The sequence below is a fragment of the Podarcis gaigeae genome, assembly GCF_964106915.1.
Source record: "Podarcis gaigeae genome assembly, chromosome: 2".
In the NCBI taxonomy this organism is placed as follows: Eukaryota; Metazoa; Chordata; class Lepidosauria; order Squamata; family Lacertidae; genus Podarcis; species Podarcis gaigeae.
The window spans coordinates 70,271,071-70,289,698 of NC_139679.1; the positions used below are offsets into that span (position 1 = coordinate 70,271,071).

At 42.7% G+C, this 18,628-nt stretch overlaps 1 protein-coding gene across 3 annotated transcripts in view; it reads right to left on the reverse strand.

The window, feature by feature from the left end:
* Positions 1-811: 811 nt before the first annotated feature.
* Positions 812-18,628, reverse strand: part of GRK6 (G protein-coupled receptor kinase 6) — a 34,670-nt gene continuing 16,853 nt past the window's right edge. For 2 of the 3 annotated variants that reach the window (XM_083726289.1, XM_083726291.1), the window contains exons 7-16: positions 18,065-18,128; positions 17,370-17,510; positions 16,021-16,211; positions 11,871-11,908; positions 11,655-11,744; positions 9,932-10,140; positions 8,245-8,382; positions 7,997-8,134; positions 7,638-7,772; positions 812-5,288 (exon numbers count right to left, since the gene is read on the reverse strand). In XM_083726289.1, the coding sequence (XP_083582415.1) occupies positions 5,238-5,288; positions 7,638-7,772; positions 7,997-8,134; positions 8,245-8,382; positions 9,932-10,140; positions 11,655-11,744; positions 11,871-11,908; positions 16,021-16,211; positions 17,370-17,510; positions 18,065-18,128 (1,195 nt within the window). In that variant the 3' untranslated portion in view covers positions 812-5,237. Of the gene's footprint in view, positions 6,252-7,637; positions 7,773-7,996; positions 8,135-8,244; positions 8,383-9,931; positions 10,141-11,654; positions 11,745-11,870; positions 11,909-16,020; positions 16,212-17,369; positions 17,511-18,064; positions 18,129-18,628 lie in introns of all 3 variants that reach the window. The other variant, XM_083726290.1, reaches the window with a different exon arrangement.

The window sequence follows — 18,628 nt, forward strand, 5'->3', positions numbered from 1 at the left end:
ATTTTAAGGCATTAGAGTTTTAAGGAAAGTTAACCCAGCCCTAATTTTAATACACAAGAATAAATTGATACTCTATCAAACTTACTCCATTCAGTGCCTTAAAAAGAGGGGAAGGTAAAAAAAATAAAAAATACTAGGCTATCCCCTCAATAATAGCCTGTCATTTCCCCCCTCCCCGCCACAATTTTCTGAATAGTGTACACTGCTCTTCTCCAGCACATCTGTTGTTTAAAAGATGAGGGAAGGCCAGCAACAAGTTATTCCTCCACAAGCACTATGACTTCTCTTCCTGGCCCACTGCCAAAAGCAAAACTACTTCCACCCTGCCATTTTTCATAGGAAATGCAATAGTGTGCTTACTGAAGAGGCCCAGGGCTCATGAAGTCCTACAAGGCTAAATATTTGAGGGGGGGCAGGGGGTAGGGCAGATGCCAACTTGCACTGGAATCGCAACACTGTGTAAAACTGTTCTAATGTGTTCTATAGGCGTCAGCAATGCCAAGCACATTCAGTGCTATCTTTAATCTACAGCTTCTAAAATATGTGCGGTTGCATAAAATGTGGCAGTTGAACTCTTGTGCATTTCACACATACATATCTGTGAAGTTATATCTTACAGATGAAGGAAAGATATCAGATCCCCTGATACAGCTACATCTCAGTTAAGATGGCATGTACACTAGAAGACCCTGGAGGTGATGCATTTCTACAACAAATACTGTGGGATGAAAGTTGCAATAGTACATTTTGAGCCATATTCACAAATCATGTTTCTGAGTGCTATTCCAGTTATGAATGAGTCACACAGCAGTAATTTTGAAGGAGGTCCTTTTATTCCTGGATTTCCATAGGGTAAGGGGAGACAGGGACACCCCCCTAAAAAAACAATTCCAGAAACACTCTTGCCTAGGCAACGACAGTACATAGTAGCATGTCCAATTTTCAACTCTTTTAGTGGGCGCATCTCCAGCATATACATTTTATAATATCACAATTTTATAGCTTTCATACATAAGTTCACTGCCGCTATGGAAAAACAAATCAGACAGGAGTTAGGCTAGAGAAGAATTGCTAACAGACTGTAGCACAGACCTGTTCAAGCAAAGGCACAAACTTAAAATTTAACAGGGATGGGGTGGAAGAAAGAGTCAAGGCAGAAGCCTATCCTCAAGAGGCAGAGAGAATGGAGAACAGACCCAGGCCAACAAATTAGACCAGGGTTTTGGCAGACACAAAGGACAATTCTGAAGTGCTCATAGAACTGAGCCCAGATGCTCCTGACCTTAGAAGTATATTGCTACAGCCATAGTTTTGAATTTGAAGCCAGAATAAAAGGAGGAACACTCAGTTCTTACACATAAAACTAGGGATGATAGTCACCTAATGAGTCCCATAAGCATAAGTCCTGCATGAGGGTTCTGGTTTGCATAACAGGGCTTTCCCCTCTGCCTTCCTCCCATGCTCCTCAAAATTGGCTTGGGAGTTGGGAGAACCCCCACAGCAGCACTGGTGTGCGGGACAAGAGGTGGAATTGTTCTGTCTCACAAGCTACAATACTTGCACTGATGAGACATTCACCATAGTGCAACCCTGAATTCTACCCAAGGCCTTGATGTAGGCTGCAATCTTCACCCTACTTACCTCGGAATAAGCTCCATTAAATAGGACTTACTTCTGAGTAGACATGATTAGAATTGCACTGCTAATCAAGCAAGCTTTTAAAATACAGGGTGTGTGTGTGTGGAGAGATTCTTAATTAGATTAGTTGCCAACAAGGGAAGATCTGTTTCTAATTGGTATGCTGGAAGTCCCAGGCCCATTATCTAGCAGGTCTCATGAAAAACAACTGAGTAGCAGGTGCTGGGAAGTTCAGGGACACCTTTCTCTGCCTGAGAACCTAAGAAAGTCACTAGCCAATCAGAGTAGACAATACTGGTCTAGATGGACCATAATCTGACCTGATGCAAGGTAACTTCCTAACAGGCACCAACCACCATACAGATAATTGGAGACAATTAACTCCTTCTTCCAGATTTGATGAAGAAAAGATACTTGAAACTTACATTTCTTTCTCTCCACTACTTCAATTCAAAAACCTGAACACAAAATTTGCCACTGTGTTTTAACAACAATAACTACACTTAAATATATATTTATAACACTGATGGAACATGAACTTTTACTTCTTTTTTTAAAAAGGGTGTTTTTTTGTTAAGGAGAGAATATTCTATATTCCCAAATTGGATTAAATGTAAAATATTAAGATGACATTTTCTACTGGCAATAAGTAGCAGATTTTATTAAATCATATAATCTTACACCTAAGGGAAACTGTCCTTTTTATTAGTCTTTTGCATTATGTACCTATAACAAGTCTTAGGGATGTCATGCTTAAACATTACAAAAAGGACTCAAGTTTAAATGACAGAACTACAGGTTTCCCTGTCAATTGTGAACAGCGCACAGGAGTTTAAAAAACATGGATTCCCTGCAGTAACATCTGGAACTGGGACTGACATCCATATTTATTGCACTGAAACCTGCCCATGTTCTATTTACAGTTGCAGACCACTTTCCATTTTTAAACTCTGCCTTTCAGGTTGCGTCTACAAATGTACATCAGCTCTAAGATATTATGTGGGATGAAGTGACTAATGATATTCTCAGACAAATTTTCAGATGATTAGAAATATTTTTCAAAAGTATTTGAAAGAGGTAGAATACAATCAAAAGATAGGGAAGACAGGGAAAAGACACAATGAAGAAGTCTGTAAATAAAATATCACATTCAACTGGAGTTTCTAAGGAAAGGAATGAGAAAGGCTCACTGAATTGCTAGCTGGATGTTAACTGACAGGCTGCAAGAGGCACGTGAGAGTGTGCAGAGCAGACAAGGATGGAAGGCAGTAACAAAAGATCTATTTGCCACACAGAAAACAATGAAGAGAAGCTGCTCTTTTCTAATTCAGGGACATGCTGACTGATGCTCCACATTCAGGAGCATCAGCATGAAACTGCCCAGCACCTGGCAATGTGTTCACTACATCCACTTCTGTACCACAGCAATGAATCATCAGGACATACAGTTAGCAAACAAGTTCAAAATAGTTCCAATATAAACTGGCAGATGAGGTTAACTGCCCAGGAGCAAGGCAGATCACACACACACACACACACACACACACACACACACACACACACACACCACTCACCCACAACCTCCAGGTTAGAAATAACTGCTGGGAGACTGAAGAAGTGCACACTAGATATAGCATAAAGGGAATTATTTGAGATTGGAAATCTTTAGTCCAGGCAATAAATAGGTCTACTTATCAGAGCTTCATGAAGGCACAAATGCAGCTCTGTGGGTGCCTTGGGCTCCCAGCCATGGAAGACTGTGGAAGAGATTCCTATGGAGAAAGATGACTAGGACTTTCAGCCTAGTTACACCTGACAGAAAACATCTACACTTGAATCTCCTAATGTTTTCTGAGCTCTTCACCAAAAGAGCCAAGCTTTACCTGGACAAAGCTGCTTTTTTTCTACTCTAAGGCTTACAAGCAGCTTTGAGGTACGATGTGATTAGGAAAATTGTGCAAGGGAAAAAGGTGAACCCTACACTTTCAATGCTGCTGTTCCAAAATCAGAGAACTAGCACCTGCTTTACATTAAAAATGAAGACACCAGGAGGTTTTATCTCACTTTTCATGAAGTTTAACCCTTTGAAAAAAGTGCAGAGGGCTCAAGATTCTAGGCTCGAATCCATGCATGCTCCAACATTGGCACAGTTGGCAGGTGAACTCTTTAGAAAACATTACCAGGACAAACAACAGAATCACATCATTTCTTGGAGGAGAAAAATAGGGCACAGTGGTCCAGAAAATAAAATAAATAAAAATACAGACTCAACTTTTATAGGTTCCCAAGGTAAATGACAAACCCTCTCCAGCTTTCCTTGTCAACTCATACTGGCCTTATTGGAGTTTCAAGAAAGAAATTAAAGCTAGAAACCAGTATGCTGCCACCAGCTTCCATTTAACTTGTGTGATCACAGCTTTATGTGCTTGGCCAAAGAAAAGGGGGCAGTAGGGATAAATGTCAGAAGGTGGTGGAGAGGAAACATTGGCAATCCCACCAACCATTGCACCCACCCTGGGAGATTGTTTGGCGGTGCGGGGAGAGTCTGTAGCAACCTTGGGTGAGTGTGTGCAGACTTTAGATAGAATGTAGAGGTGGTTGGAGAGTGCTGGGACACGCCTTTTACTGCTTTTAAAGGGTTGTTTTGATTATACATTATTTTGGCTTTATGCAATATCCCCGGAATGAAACCCCTGTGTAAGTTGAGAGTCAACTGTAATGCTACTCTAGTGTTTGAAAACTTCCTTACTTCAATTAAGCCATGTTAAAAACAAACCAACCAAAAACCCACAGCCTGTCATCGCAGAAAAACCTGCAGGTATTATCTTGACATGTCTACAAGCCTTAGCATCTCTCCATCACTCTCATTGTGCATTATGGGGACAAAGCAAGGCATCTGGGGGAAGTCCTGGACACACAGGTTACCCCAATTGTGTCCCTGCAGACTAGATATGCCAGTGGAGGCTGCTCTTGCATTGCAGCTGCCATTCCTGAGCTTCTCCTACTACCCATTTCCACCAGCAGAACAGATTGGTGGATATTCCACAGGGAACATTAAAAGGATCCATTGCTTGGGGAACAGAGCTGCTTACTTGTTTCTTAGAAGTTACTGGTGCACAGTGTTCACGAGGGGGAAGCAAGGACGCTGGGGTAAGGAAGAGAGAGAGATACAGAAGGACCTCCATCCCCAACAATTAAAAATGTACATATGCTATATACATACATTCATAGATATATCAATATAAATATATAAAACAAACTCCAGCAGGTGAGCAGATGGGAGGCCAAAGGCCAGGATCAGGGCCAGCCCTGGAATGTTTCACTAGTTCCTGCCATCATCTCTCCGCTATGGAAAAGGTGTGGCAGGATGATCCCTCGGCAGTACACTGAAGACCTTTGCAGAGGTGTCTACTTTCCCCCGTCCTGGAGCATTTCGTCTGTAGGGTGGTCTGCTGCCACCCTGAAACGATGATCCGACACTCATACAGCTAGCATGTGCGCTGGGTTGTAAGCCAAGCCAGTGCTAAGCCAGTACCATCTCTTTTGTTGAGTCAGCTCGCTGCTTGGCCAGGCTCATAGAAATAATAGGCTGGCGGGACCTATAGGCGAGTGGGTTCCTCTTCACTTTCACTGCAGTTCCCACAACAGTCCTGGAGAATGAAGGAAGGAGGAGGCGGCAGGAGGAGGGGGGAAGGGTGGGGGAAAGCAAGGGGAAAAGGGAGAGCACACAGCAAGCACAGAGTGAGTACAGTTATTATTCAACACGCAGACATGCCACAGGATTCTATTCCCAGTCCCCACAGAAAAAGAAACCATCGCTTAGAAAAGAACTTTGGGGCTCAGCACCCAAACCAAATCTGCTGGTGGAGCTGCTTGCAGTCAGTGCTCTCTGGCAGCCAACCTGCAGGACTAGAGAGGGAGAGAGAGAATATCATGCTGGACCTCCTACCACACTCCCTTATTCACAACCAGACTGTGCCTTTTCCATACCCTTTCAATGCCTATTTAGGGGCTGTGAGGAATCTAATTGTACTTGGCCATGGCCAAGTACAGAAGCAGGAATGGAAATTATTTTATGTTAGTGAGCCCAGGACAACAGTGGGGTCTTACATAGGCCTAGTAAAACCACAGCAGGAAACAGATAAACACAGAAAGATGAACCATTACTTCAAAGGAACAACTGCAATAAGACAGGAGCATGGCCTAACTGTAGAAAGCAGGACATGTCTAGAACATCAGCAAGCTCTCAAAAAGTGTGCGCGATTCTTGGCTAGGTGAGGGAGAGAGAGAAAACTTTCATTCTTAATAGCAAGGCCACATAAAGAAGGCATGGGAGCTGGAGAAAAGGGATGTTTAAATAATAATCCAGCTGCTTCCATGGCAAGGGAACAAGGCAAGACATTCATGATGCTTTGCAGGAAGCAGGATTAGTGGCTTGAAGAACTATTAATGAACAAACAGCATATTTTGGAGAGGGGGGAGAGGGGGAAGGAGAGGGAGGCACTGAAGAGGTAGAGTCCTCATCTCCTTGTCTTGTCATGTCCGCCAAGGGAGTTTGGGACACCAGGTAGTCATTTTCCTGAGCAGAGCAGCAGAGAAGAGGTTGCTCACCTCTGGAAAGAGAAAACATGCTGTGAGAGCCCGGCCAGAAATAGCCATGCCCTCTCCTAAGGCCTCTCCCGGCCTACAGGGATAACTACCACCAAACACAGCAGCCAGAGCAAGACCTAGAGGAACTGCCAAGGTGAGGGATACTGAAAAATGATGAGCCCACAGAAAGGAGGGAACATGCCAATTCAAATGGGCTCTCATTCACACACCACACCACAATAAGGTCAAGCTCCTAGCACTGGGAGTGAACACTTTTTTCTAAGCAAAAAGCACCGCAAACACATGTGCTGTGCAAGAAGCTATATTTCTAAATCATGAAGACATAAGGGGGTTCAGGGACTAGTTTCTGAGAAGAACAAATGACACTTTATCAAGTCTTTCTCTCCCACAGCTGTCTTAGAGGTTTTGGGATGGGAAACAGCCAGGCCGGACTGGCCATGACAAGAGGCATTTGGGTACATGGGGGACTACATTGCTTTCCAACTATTTGTCCAGAGCCAAAAGCAGCAAGGCTGTCTAAAGCCAAGAATTATTAGACTTTGCTTCCAGCCACCCACAAATCCATGTCAAGTATCACACATACAAAGCTAGGGACTCTTGGGTACCAAACCCCAAGACGTCCTTCTGGTTATTCAGAAAGAAAGTTGCTCTGGAAGTGGGAAGTTACATCTGGATAGTTTATGGAGCTTATGTTAGTAAACTGAACTAGCTGAGCTTGAGTGCCACTACAGGAGCTGGCCTGCTAATGGGTCTGAGGTGTAAAGGTACAGAAAGATCTGTGGTGCTAGGACTGGCATAAGACATGGTACCACTTGAGGAAAGCTGCTACCCTTTCCTCTCACACCTTCACCCCTCCTCCACCACCTCTTCTCTCTCTTTTAATGTTTTGCTGGTGGTAATACAGCAGCAGCAGCAGCAGCAGCATGCCTCCACCTCCTCTCTGCCTCAGGAAAACAAGGAGGTCCTTCCTCAGAGCAAGACATAATGAGAGAGGTGGCATAGGAAAGTGCCTGTACCACTGCTGTGCTTAAACTTTTAAATAATGTTAAAAGACCACCCCAGGAAAGTGGCAGTGGTGCAGGCACCCTCCTGGGTTGCTCGGAGGAAGGACTCCCCTACCCTTCCTAAATGCAAAGCAGAGAGGAGGGAGATGCTGAGCATGCTGCCACCATGTAAGGAACAGCAAAACATGGGAAGCCTGGGAAGTGGGGGCAGAGAAAGAAGGGCAGATGAAGCAAGCAGGAGGCACTCATTTACTGCCCCATCATCAGACAATGCTTCCCGAGAAAATTCCTTCATTTTGCAAAGAGAGAGCAGAGAGCATCCCAGAACTGGTTTCCGATCCCCATGTCAAGACAAACCTGCTTCCCACATTTCAGGCAAGTTACCTGTCTGCTGAAGAGACGTTGGAGGAGACCCTTTTTGGGCTGGATGGGTTGCTGTCCCTTCCAGTCCAGATCAGGCGGTATGGCTCCATCTGAACCAAAAACATTCAGCTCTTTGAAACACTCTGTGTCTATCATCTAGGGGAGAATAAAAAGATGACGAGCTCACTATTGGTCTTCCCTGCTCAGGTCCTCATTGACAGGGTGTCTCCATGACACTTGTCCCAAATTAGCTACTTATACAATACCTCAGCCAGTCAGTTATGGAACAGCTTTGCACCCCACCCCCAGCAAATGCAGATGACTCAGCGTGTCTTCCCATCAGAAGCAGAAATTCTCCTGAAGAGTAGAAGAGCACCTACCTCATTCTGCCAGGGAATAGGGACGCTTCCTGTTGCAAACTTATGGTAGAAGTCATGGTCAGTGGGCTCCAGCTCTACCCCCTTGACTGTAGAGAATTGTTCAATGTCCAATACATCCTTGCAATAAATAGCCTGGGGCTAAGAATGCAGAAAAAGGAGAGCAATGAAAGGGGTATTCTCCTACACCTGAACACAACCAACAGATGGTACGAGGAAGACTCTGTTACACACGTGCATTCTGAACTCACATCGGGTTTGAATGGTGGGTCAAGCATCCCTGCTTCCAACCGCTTGAAATTCAAGTGTTTAAAGAGAGGGTGCTCTTTCACTTCCTGAGCACCAGCACCTCGACATCCCAGCCGTTCCAGTGGGTCTTTACACAGGAGCTGTAACATAGCACAGGATGTCACACCAAAGCCTCTGTACTGCCAGAAGGCTTTAGCTACAAAGGGCAACAGACCCAGCCTCCAGGAAGATGAAACAAAACCTAAGCTGAAAATTGCTTAAAATGTTACTTTTGAACAATATTCTTGAACCATTATTGGTAGAATGGGGTTCTTTTCAACTGAACCCGAAACACAGCTTAAGTTACTGGTTATGAATAACTGAATAAAAGCTGATAGGACATCAGCTCTTGACTGCACTATGGCCTTCTAAATCCCCACATATGAAAACTCTAAAGTAAAAAGACATCAAAATAATCTGGGAGGATTTGTTTTAATATTATGCTCAGGTTTCTCGGCCCTTTTAAAGGCAGTAAACAGCAAGAAGGATCCCTGTTGCTTTATTTCTGAGACTTATACCCCGTTTTCCACTAGCCTGTCAGAAATCCCATGGCTTTAAGACAACAATCCACAGAAATTACAATACAGAATGAATGTATCTTGTACACTGATAGACAAAAGAAGGCCACTGGAGGGGAAGGGTCTAGTCCAATAGCTGCATTCTAGGGTATCCTGGATAATCACAGGAAGCATGGGTTATTTTAAACATCAATCTGCATATTGAAGGACATAAAAGTTTCTTACATGAGCAAGCAACCTCCCTCCCAACCATTGCTTATTCAAGCCTCTTGCAAGATGCAAAAACTCTTAGCTATGTAAAGTGAGTTATAGTGTGGAGGAAAGAAGTACTGTAAATAAGGCTTGCTAATTCTTCCAAACATCTGAGACTGTTATGTATGCAACAAGATTGATGACTGGGACACAGCACTCACATGATTTCATACCCTACCCTCAGTTCTTCTACCAATCTCTTTACATTTACTCAAAAACGAGAAGGGATTTTTGAAACTATTGATGTGTATTTAATGAGACCTTCAGAGACCTCCTGCTTGAATGAAACCCTCTGCACTGGTTATGATTGAGGTTTCCTTCAATTGCTTAAGCTTCAATAAGCTAACTGAGAGAGTAAATTAACAGGATGGGACAAGGAAAAGCTTAAAATATTAAACTGCTTGATGCCAGGTAGGTAGGTAATCTAGGAAGGGATCTAGGATCATGTCACAGTTGCAGCTAGGCCATACTGCACCATACCCTACTCTTATTGCAAATACAAATGTTCCAGGAGCCAGGTTGAAGAGGAATGAAGAACTAGTGAGTACAGATGAGACGATGTTTTCTGAGTCTGACACTAAACTGCTACCAAGCTACAACTGCCCTGAAGAAAAGTATTTTTACAATTTTCGTTCATTTCACAAAGGTAGTAGCAAAGCCTTGATTTCCTGGCTGCACCTGGCTCTGGAGAAGTCATACAAACAAAATGAGATCTAGTAGCAAAACGAAAGTTATGGTGTACTGCACTACTCTGAAGTTAGTTTCCAGTGAGCAGGTACAGCTTTCTCAACGTACACAGAGCCCACTTAGAAGTGAGCAGGCACCCCTTTTAAATGCTAAAAGGAGGGTAACTAGCTTAAGGATGAGACAATATATGTACCATGGAACAGAGAGAACGGGAAGCAGGTGAGAACTTCTCAGAGTACTCTTCCTGCACATCCTTCACCAGGCGTTCTACTTCTTCGCGCTTAATCTTCTTCCTGCGCTGCTGAAATGGAGACTGGCCCTCAATCATCTCATATAGCAAGCATCCTAAGGCCCACCAGTCAGGGCTGAATGTGTACCGCTCATTCTTCACAACTTCAGGAGCTGCAAAAGTAAGAACCATTTGAACAGGCCTGTGGATATTCTTCAAATGCATGGTGCTGAGTGTTAAGGGAAAGTTTGTAGCTCAGTGAAGGCGAACACAATTTGCACACAACAGGTCCCAGATTCAGATCCTAGTATCTCCAAGTACAGCTGGAAAAATCTAACTCTAGTGAGCCACTGGCCGTCAACATAGATAATATTGAGCTAGGTGGACCAGCGTTCAGGCAGCTAGCTATGAGCTCAATAGAACTGGTCAGACTTATGCTTGTGTTGCCAAGTGCAATTCCAAATCTCATGTTTAATATAGTGGCAGTGTAAAGTACAGTACTTGCAACTGCTCTAAGAAGAAGAAGCAGGCAGGAAAGGGAATGCTTAACAGTCCCCAAGCTAGGGTTCAGTGATGTGCCACAAAGAGGAGCCATCTCATCATGTACACCTTTGTAATATACTTTAGTCTTTGGCAGGATTCACCTAATGATTCCCCATAAGCAGAAGTCCACTGGGTAAAAGTGCTCCCCACCAAAAAAAAAAAAAAAAGAATCAAGAGCCGTAGCTATGGCGTGGTGGCGGTGACTAGCCAGGTTTTTGCCCCAGGTGAAGCCTCCAGAGAGGCGCCACTGAGGCTTCCAGTGTTGTGTGTGTGTGTGTTCGCGCAAATGCATGTGGGTGTGCCAAACTGGGTCTTTGACCTGGGTGAAATAAAGCCTAGTTTTGTCCCTGCCCAGGCACTCTTCAAACTTGGTGGGAGGAGGAGATGGGAGAACCCCCAGAACAGAGGAGGTTGTTCCATCTGGCGGCAAACTTAAAAGGTTGTGCAGATGGAAAGTTCAACAGAGCATGATGTTTAATTCCTCCCTTCATCCTTCCACACTGCCCAACAATGTCTCAAATACCATCCTTTTCCCCCCTCCAGCCAAACAATGCAAGGAAGAGTCAATGTCTGTAGAACATCTACCAAGATATACTAATTAAGTGAGTGTAGGCTAACTGGCACCATACCAATACTGTACTTTAACCACCACCAGGTTTTTGGCTTGCAGTAACAGGAAATAATTTATACAGAACATGGCACCACAAGTCAACAGCAACACTGAACTCTGCTTGCTTTGCCAGTTCTACCCAATCTAAAGCATCCTTGTTCTGACACCTTGAAAGGGGTGCCAACTCTTGCACAATTTTGTTATCTAGACTGCTGCTCTTTGGACACCAGGAAAATGTTAGTCCCAAAGAGTACAAAATTACAGCTTTGCAGAAACAATAGGAGCTTCTTTGTTTTATAAGCACTGTAAATTCACCTCCCTCTAATTTCCTACAAAACTTAGCATTCCTTCTCTTCAATGTAATTAAAGCATTCCTTCTCTTCAATGTAATTGAAGAGAAGGAATGCTTAGGATCAAGTAAGGTATTGCCAAAATAGAAGTAGTGAAATGGATTACACAGCAATGAAGACAAATGCACTTTCTGAGTCAAACTTAAAGATTTAAGATTCAACAGGGCATTTCTTGCATACTCACCCATGTAGCCAACTGTTCCCACCCGACCTTTTATCGTCTGTCCCTCCGGAACATAAACTGCGAGGCCCAGGTCAGAAATGCGGATGTGACCTTATCAAAGGAAAGTGAGTCATGCAAGTGTGCAGTTTGCAGATTTCCCTCAACCCAGAACAAAATCTGATGTAAAAACTGCAGATAGCAGTGAAGCCAGAGTGTTTAGAACAGACATTTACTCACCATGGTCATCCAACAATATATTTTCTGGCTTCAGGTCCCTGATGGAGGAAAATAGATTGTGTAAGACATAAACCTCAATGGGTTGCGGACTTCCGGAGGCGGCGCAAACAACAATGGCTGCCTTCTTCTAATTGTGAAGGGGGAGCTCCGCAGAAACGGGTCGTCCGCAACGGCGAAGCGGAGACCCACGTCGGAAGACCACAGGCAGCAAAAGCCTGTGGCCGTGGGACTCGGTGGGCACCAGAAGCGCCCCCCGAAACGCAGAAGAGACCCCGTAAGGGGTCTCGGAACGTGGAAGGGTTGGCGCGGTGCTGTGAGTCGATCGCTCTTTCTGTGGAGTGAAGCCGCGTAGCTGCTGTCGGTGAGCGCTGACCTCTTTTCCTGGGAACATCCGATTTGAAAACAACAACCCGTGAGTAAGAAAAGAAAGAAAGATTTGGAGGCTAAATTACTGCTAATTCGGCTAAAAGCGGGAGACGCAACCAGGAAGTCCGTCTCTCGTCTCTGCTTAAGACTCAAAGCAAAGGACTTTGATGTTTGGAGCCTTTGAAGAGGCGCTAAAAGGCAATCAATCTGTACATCTATAGGAGCTGTGTTTAAGGAGACTTAGGACTTAACTCTTTGAGTGATTCACTTCTTAATATGAACTGTGCTTTACCTTTTCTGCTGGAATTACAAATCTACAGAGAAACCCAGGCAGTCGGACTGCCTATTTAACAGAACTGTCAGATTGCAAATTTTGACACTTTGTTGCTTTGTGCTGCTACAAGCTGAGTGCTATTGGAACTGTTATATTGAATCATTTTCTCTGGCACTTGCTGAGACATTGTTATGCTTTTAAGACCAACTCTGCTAACTACAGGGAAACTGAAGGTTCTTTGGAAACTAAAGGCTGTATGGACATTGTTTTAGAAACATTGGAATTTGGAAAAGTTTGGAGTTTTAAAACAATTGACTTTAACAATTTGATTTCCTCCCTCAAAACATAATTGGGCTCCCTCTAGAGGATTTTGGATTTACAATTGCATGTGACTTTGCTTTCTTTTTCCTTTCCTTCTATTTGGCTGTTTACCCTCTGGGCTGGTGGTTTCCAATGGGAACATACTCAGTCTGACCTTGACCAGTAGACAGAACTGGAATGAAAGAAGCTTTCATCACATTGATACCCAAACTAGAAACTGAAAAGACACAACTTAAGAATTACCGCCCCATCTCCCTCCTAAATGTGGACTACAAAATATTTGCAGACATTTTAGCAAGTAGATTTTAAAAAGTCTTAAATGAAGTAATTCATAAGGACCAGGCAGGCTTTCTCCCAGGTAGACATTTGTTTGCTAATACAAGGAATATTATTGACATTTTGGAGCTTTTGCAAACAAATATTAATACAAAAGCAGTGTTAATATTTATAGACGCGGAGAAGGCCTTTGATAACATCTCATGGAAGTTTATGAAGAAAAATTTGGAAGGGATGGGAGTGGGACGGGGGTTTGAGAATGGGATAGAGGCAATTTATTCGGAACAAAAGGCTAAATTGATAGTGAACAATGTGGTGACGGAAGAGTTCAAAATTGAAAAAGGAACACGACAAGGTTGCCCTATCTCCCCTTTGTTATTTATTTCGGTCCTGGAGGTGCTCTTGAACATGATTAGAGGAAAGCGGTTGGTGGAAGGAATTCAGGTCGGAGCGAAACAGTATAAACTTAAAGCATTTGCAGATGACCTAGTTTTGACCCTACAGGAGCCAGAGTCTAGTACGAAAAGGGTACTACAATTGATTCAGGAGTTTGGTCGGGTGGCGGGATTTAAACTTAACAAGCAGAAAACTAAGGTTTTGGAAAAAAATGTGACACCTTTAGAATCAGAAAGGTTTCAGAAAGAGACAGAGTTAAATGTGGTTAAAAAAGTAAGATACCTAGGGGTAAACATAACAGCGAAGAATATGATTCTATTTAAGGATAACTATGAAAAGTGTTGGTCTGAAATTAAAAGGGATTTAGAAGTTTGGTCAAGATTGAAACTTTCCTTGTCAGGACGAATTGCTGCTATAAAGATGAATGTATTGCCAAAAATGCTGTTTTTATTTCAGACTTTACAGATTGTGGATAAAATGGAGTGTTTTGGGAGGTGGCAAAGAGATATCTCCAAATTTGTCTGGCAGGGCAAAAAGCCCAGAATTAAGTTTAAGATACTAACTGATGCTAAAGAAAGAGGGGGCTTTGCCCTGCCAGACTTAAAGCTGTATTATGAATCAGCAGCTTTCTGCTGGTTGAAAGATTGGCTGCTTCTTGAAAACACTGATGTTTTAGATTTGGAAGGATTTAACAACGTTTTTGGATGGCATGCATATTTGTGGTATGACAAGGTTATAATTCATAAGGCTTTCAAGAACCATATTGTCAGGAAAGCAGTGTTCACTGTCTGGATAAAATATAAAGACTTATTGGAAAATAAGACCCCAAGGTGGTTATCACCAATGGAAGCTAAGGCCCGGAAAAGACTCAATATGGAGGTCAAATGGCCGAAATATTGGGAAATAATAGAAAAAGATGGAGATAATTGGAGGTTGCAGAGTTTGGAGAAATTAAAAGATAAAGTGCGAGATTGGTTACATTATGCTCAGATCAAAGAAGTTTTTAAGTTGGATAAAAAGATAGGATTCCAGGTGGAAAAATCAAAGTTAGAAACGGAATTGTTAGAACCTAAGACTAAGGTACTTTCAAGAATGTATAATTTGCTGCTAAAATGGAACACACAAGATGAAACGGTCAAATCGGCTATCATAAAATGGGCACAGGACATAGGGTATAATATTATGTTTGCTGACTGGGAAAGGTTATGGACCACCGGTTTGAAATTCACAGCATGTAATGCCTTGAAAGAAAATATTATGAAAATGATATATAGGTGGTACATGACCCCAGTCAAGCTTGCAAAAATATACCATTTGTCTGATAATAAGTGTTGGAAATGTAAAGAAACTGAAGGAACGTTCTTTCACCTCTGGTGGACCTGCCCTAGAGTTAAGGCTTTCTGGGAAATGATATATAACGAGTTGAAAAAGGTATTTAAGTATACCTTCCCTAAGAAACCAGAGGCCTTTCTTTTGGGCATCATCGGCCAGTGGGTGTTAAAGAAGGACCTAACATTTTTTATGTATGCAACAACAGCAGCAGGGATACTTGTCGCTAAATACTGGAAAACCCAAGATTTGCCCACACTGGAAGAATGGCAGATGCAACTGATAGACTATATGGAGCTTGCAGAAATGACTGGCAGAATCCGAGACCTGGGAGAAGAAGTTGTGGAAGAGGACTGGAAGAAATTTAAGGACTATCTATAAAAATATTGTAAATTGTATGAATGTTAAGAAAGATGTAAGATTATCAACAATATGGAACCAATAAGTTAGTTAAAAGGAATATGAAGATAAATGAAAATATAAGAAAAGATAAATTTTGGATAAATATTATGTTAAAATTAAGCTTTTAAGGTCTGGGTTAAATTATCTAAAATTAGGGATACAATATCAGAAAATTATAATATAAGAATTGAAACAAGGTGATAAATTGCTGGGTAAAGTTTGAAAATTTGGAACGCAGGAACGAGAGATGTGAGGAAGTCCAAAGAAGTGAAGAAAATGTGGATATTGGAAAAATTATATGTTATTTTGTTTGTTTTTTCTATTGTACTAAGAAAATCTTTAATAAATATTTATAAAAATAAAATAAAAATAAACCTCAATGGGTTGCTTCCCCAGGACTAGTAGAGGAGAAGCACCATAAAACATATAAGCAAGAATTAATGGTGCCAATATCACAGGAAAATATGAACTTTATAGCCATACCTTTCACATATGGGAAATTTGTGAGGTAGGGCCACTTTCCCAGTACCAATTTTTTTCCCTTCTTTCTTCCACTTGGGCATTAATGAGAATCTGATATGTTTTGGATTCTCAGCTTGGAAGGAGAATGAAAACCTGTGCTGGAGAGTTCTGGGAAACTAGTCCTGCCTCACAGGTTTCCTCACTAAATTCTGAACAACTGCTTTTACAATATAGTAGCAGTGTTTAAGATACTGCACAAATCCTTGTTAACATAAAACCCCAGTGTGAACCCCAGCTACACCTGGGAGAAAAGACTGTTCTCACCTGTACACTATCCTCTCATGGTGGAGGTCTTCCAAGCCACAGCAGATTTCAGCAGCGTAGAAAACAGCCCGTGGCTCCTCAAAACCGGCGTCTCCCATGTGGTAAATGTGGAACTTCAGGTCCCCTCCATTCATGAGAGTCAGGACCAAGCACAAGGCATCTTTTGTTTCATATGCATAGGCCAGACTCACCTACAACACAAGCAAGCCAAGTCAACCACTAGAAAAGCAGAGCAGCCTCGCACAGCATAGCACCTACACACACCTGGCACAATTCTGCACCAGCTATACACAACAAAATAGATGCTCAAAGCAAGATGCAGGATAATTTCTGTATTCTGTAGAGGAAGAGTTAACTTTAATGAAGCTTTTTGGGTAAGAGGTGAGGAGGAGCCGAAAAGTATGGAGGGAACAGCGTTAATAGCGATGGGACTCGACATGATAGTGAGTTGCAGATGGAGAGAACAAAGAATGGCAGAGCTACAACTGCTGCCTGGGCACTTTTCAGCCATTGGAGCAGCCTTCCCCGACTCAGTACCCTTCAAATATTTTGGACTACAATTCCCAGCATTCCTGATTAGCAAAGGGCTGATGGAAGTTGTAGTTGAAAAAATATGGAGGCCACCAGGCTGGGGGAAAATGCACTAAATGAAGCACTATTCCCTTATTACTCTCGTCCCCTTCAGTGAGACAGACAAATCCAGCCAGACCCCAGAATAATGTACTTTTATTATATCATCACAATCCTTTCATAGACGGGTTTCCCATTGTTTCATGCCACACAATAGCAATATTTTGACAGCCCAGCATTATGTGACCAAAGCCAACTGTGTAGGTTCGTCCCTCCTGATAGCTGCCTGGCTAAAAGAGGCAGACAACTGAGTGGGAAAGGCCCACAAAACTGGCCCTGCTCATATGACCATAATTTTCAAGTGTTGCAGTGGCAGTGTGAGACAAAGCCATGGAAAAGCAGCTATGGCACATTTGTGGTCATGCATTAAAGTTTAAAAGGGAGAGAAAGTTTTCTGCATAATATTGTATGAAAAAGAAAGATTCCCTGTATCTTCCCCACAACATCCCTGGTAAGTGAAGAACCTGCATGAGCTGGTTATTACTAAAGGGATCTCCATACAGCCAGATCCTAGTCTGCAAATGCAGTAATGCGGACTTATGGCCCAGAAATGTTAGTCCAACAGCCTTATGTTTTTCTTGCCATCTGGCTAAGATTCCACATATTGCAGTCCTCTCCCGAATTAGTCAAGATTGCTTCACCAGGGTGAGAGAGTCAAAGACATGGCCACGTTCTGTCTCAGCCTCAGTGCAGAAGTAAAGCAGTTCCTATGTACTTACTACAAACCTACTGTTCACTTTCTCCAGTATTTGCTTCTCATTCAAGGCCATGGCTTCCCCCTTCCGCTTTTTTATCCGCTTTTTCTCAAGCTTCTTGCAGGCGTACATCTTCCCAGTGGCCCGCACCTGGCAAGCACACACCTTGAGGGAGGAAAAAAAACAAATAAATGACAATAGGGCAGGTAACTCTTGGAGTATATAAGTTCTGATAAGGGGGTTATTGGATCCCGAAATCATTACTCTCACTTTGAGATACTGAAAGCAAAAGTGATGTGGTACCATAGAGATTAAGTAAATGGTTTATTGCAGCACACCATGAAAGCCCCAACTTTCACTGGAAAAATTGGTTCACAGTCATGTTGCTGTAACAAGAATGTGACAAACTCAGAGCTCAGAATCAAATCCAAAATGAATGGTTGAAGGACTCATTCCTGTTGAATCACTCCCAAGTCACACCTAGTATTCTCCTGCTTGTGAAGTGCTGCATGTAAAACTTAGGAGCATAAAAGATACTTAACACAGCAGTCAGCAACATGCCACCCAACATTCAGCTAATATTTCTAGATATCAGCATCTTAGGTGACCAAGAGTCCCTTCTTATAGGACTCATTCTGTGAGAGAAAAATATGCCATGCTCTATAGATTCTTGAAAGCAGACGTGGGGCTACCTTCTCTGCCTTGCTCAGACTACATACCTCTCCAAAGCCTCCCTTTCCTAGTACGCGATACTGGCGGAAAGTGTTCTTGGTCACATGCCGCCTAAGAAGAGAACAGAGGAAACGAGAATGAACTGAAAGTAGTCCACTAAAAACAGTAAAATGGTTATCCTGTTCCCCCATGCACTCAGTGTAAAACTGCTTTTGGGCAGAATCCAACATGGTGTGAGCAGACTTCTGTCAGCCCTTTGGAGCAGATTCTGGGGGCCTGCAAAGGAGAGGAGTCAAGAAAGAGCAGAGGAAAGTGAAGTCTCAGTACACAAGCATACATGTTTCACTCATACATGGAAAGTGCTGGATTCAGCCCGTTGTTCTGCAGTTTATGCAAGGCACAGTATACACAGAAGCTTGGCAAACTTAGAATACAGCATGGATTAAGACTACATGGTCAGCAAGTTTCAAGGCTGACAAAATGAAAAGCAAAAACTGATCTTGAAGAGGACTTGTTCTCACTATATGACCAGGAGTCACCGGCTAGCATTTTCTCTTTCACTTATCAGTGAAAGTATCAAGGGCATGAAATGTGTTCTTTACAATGTGCAA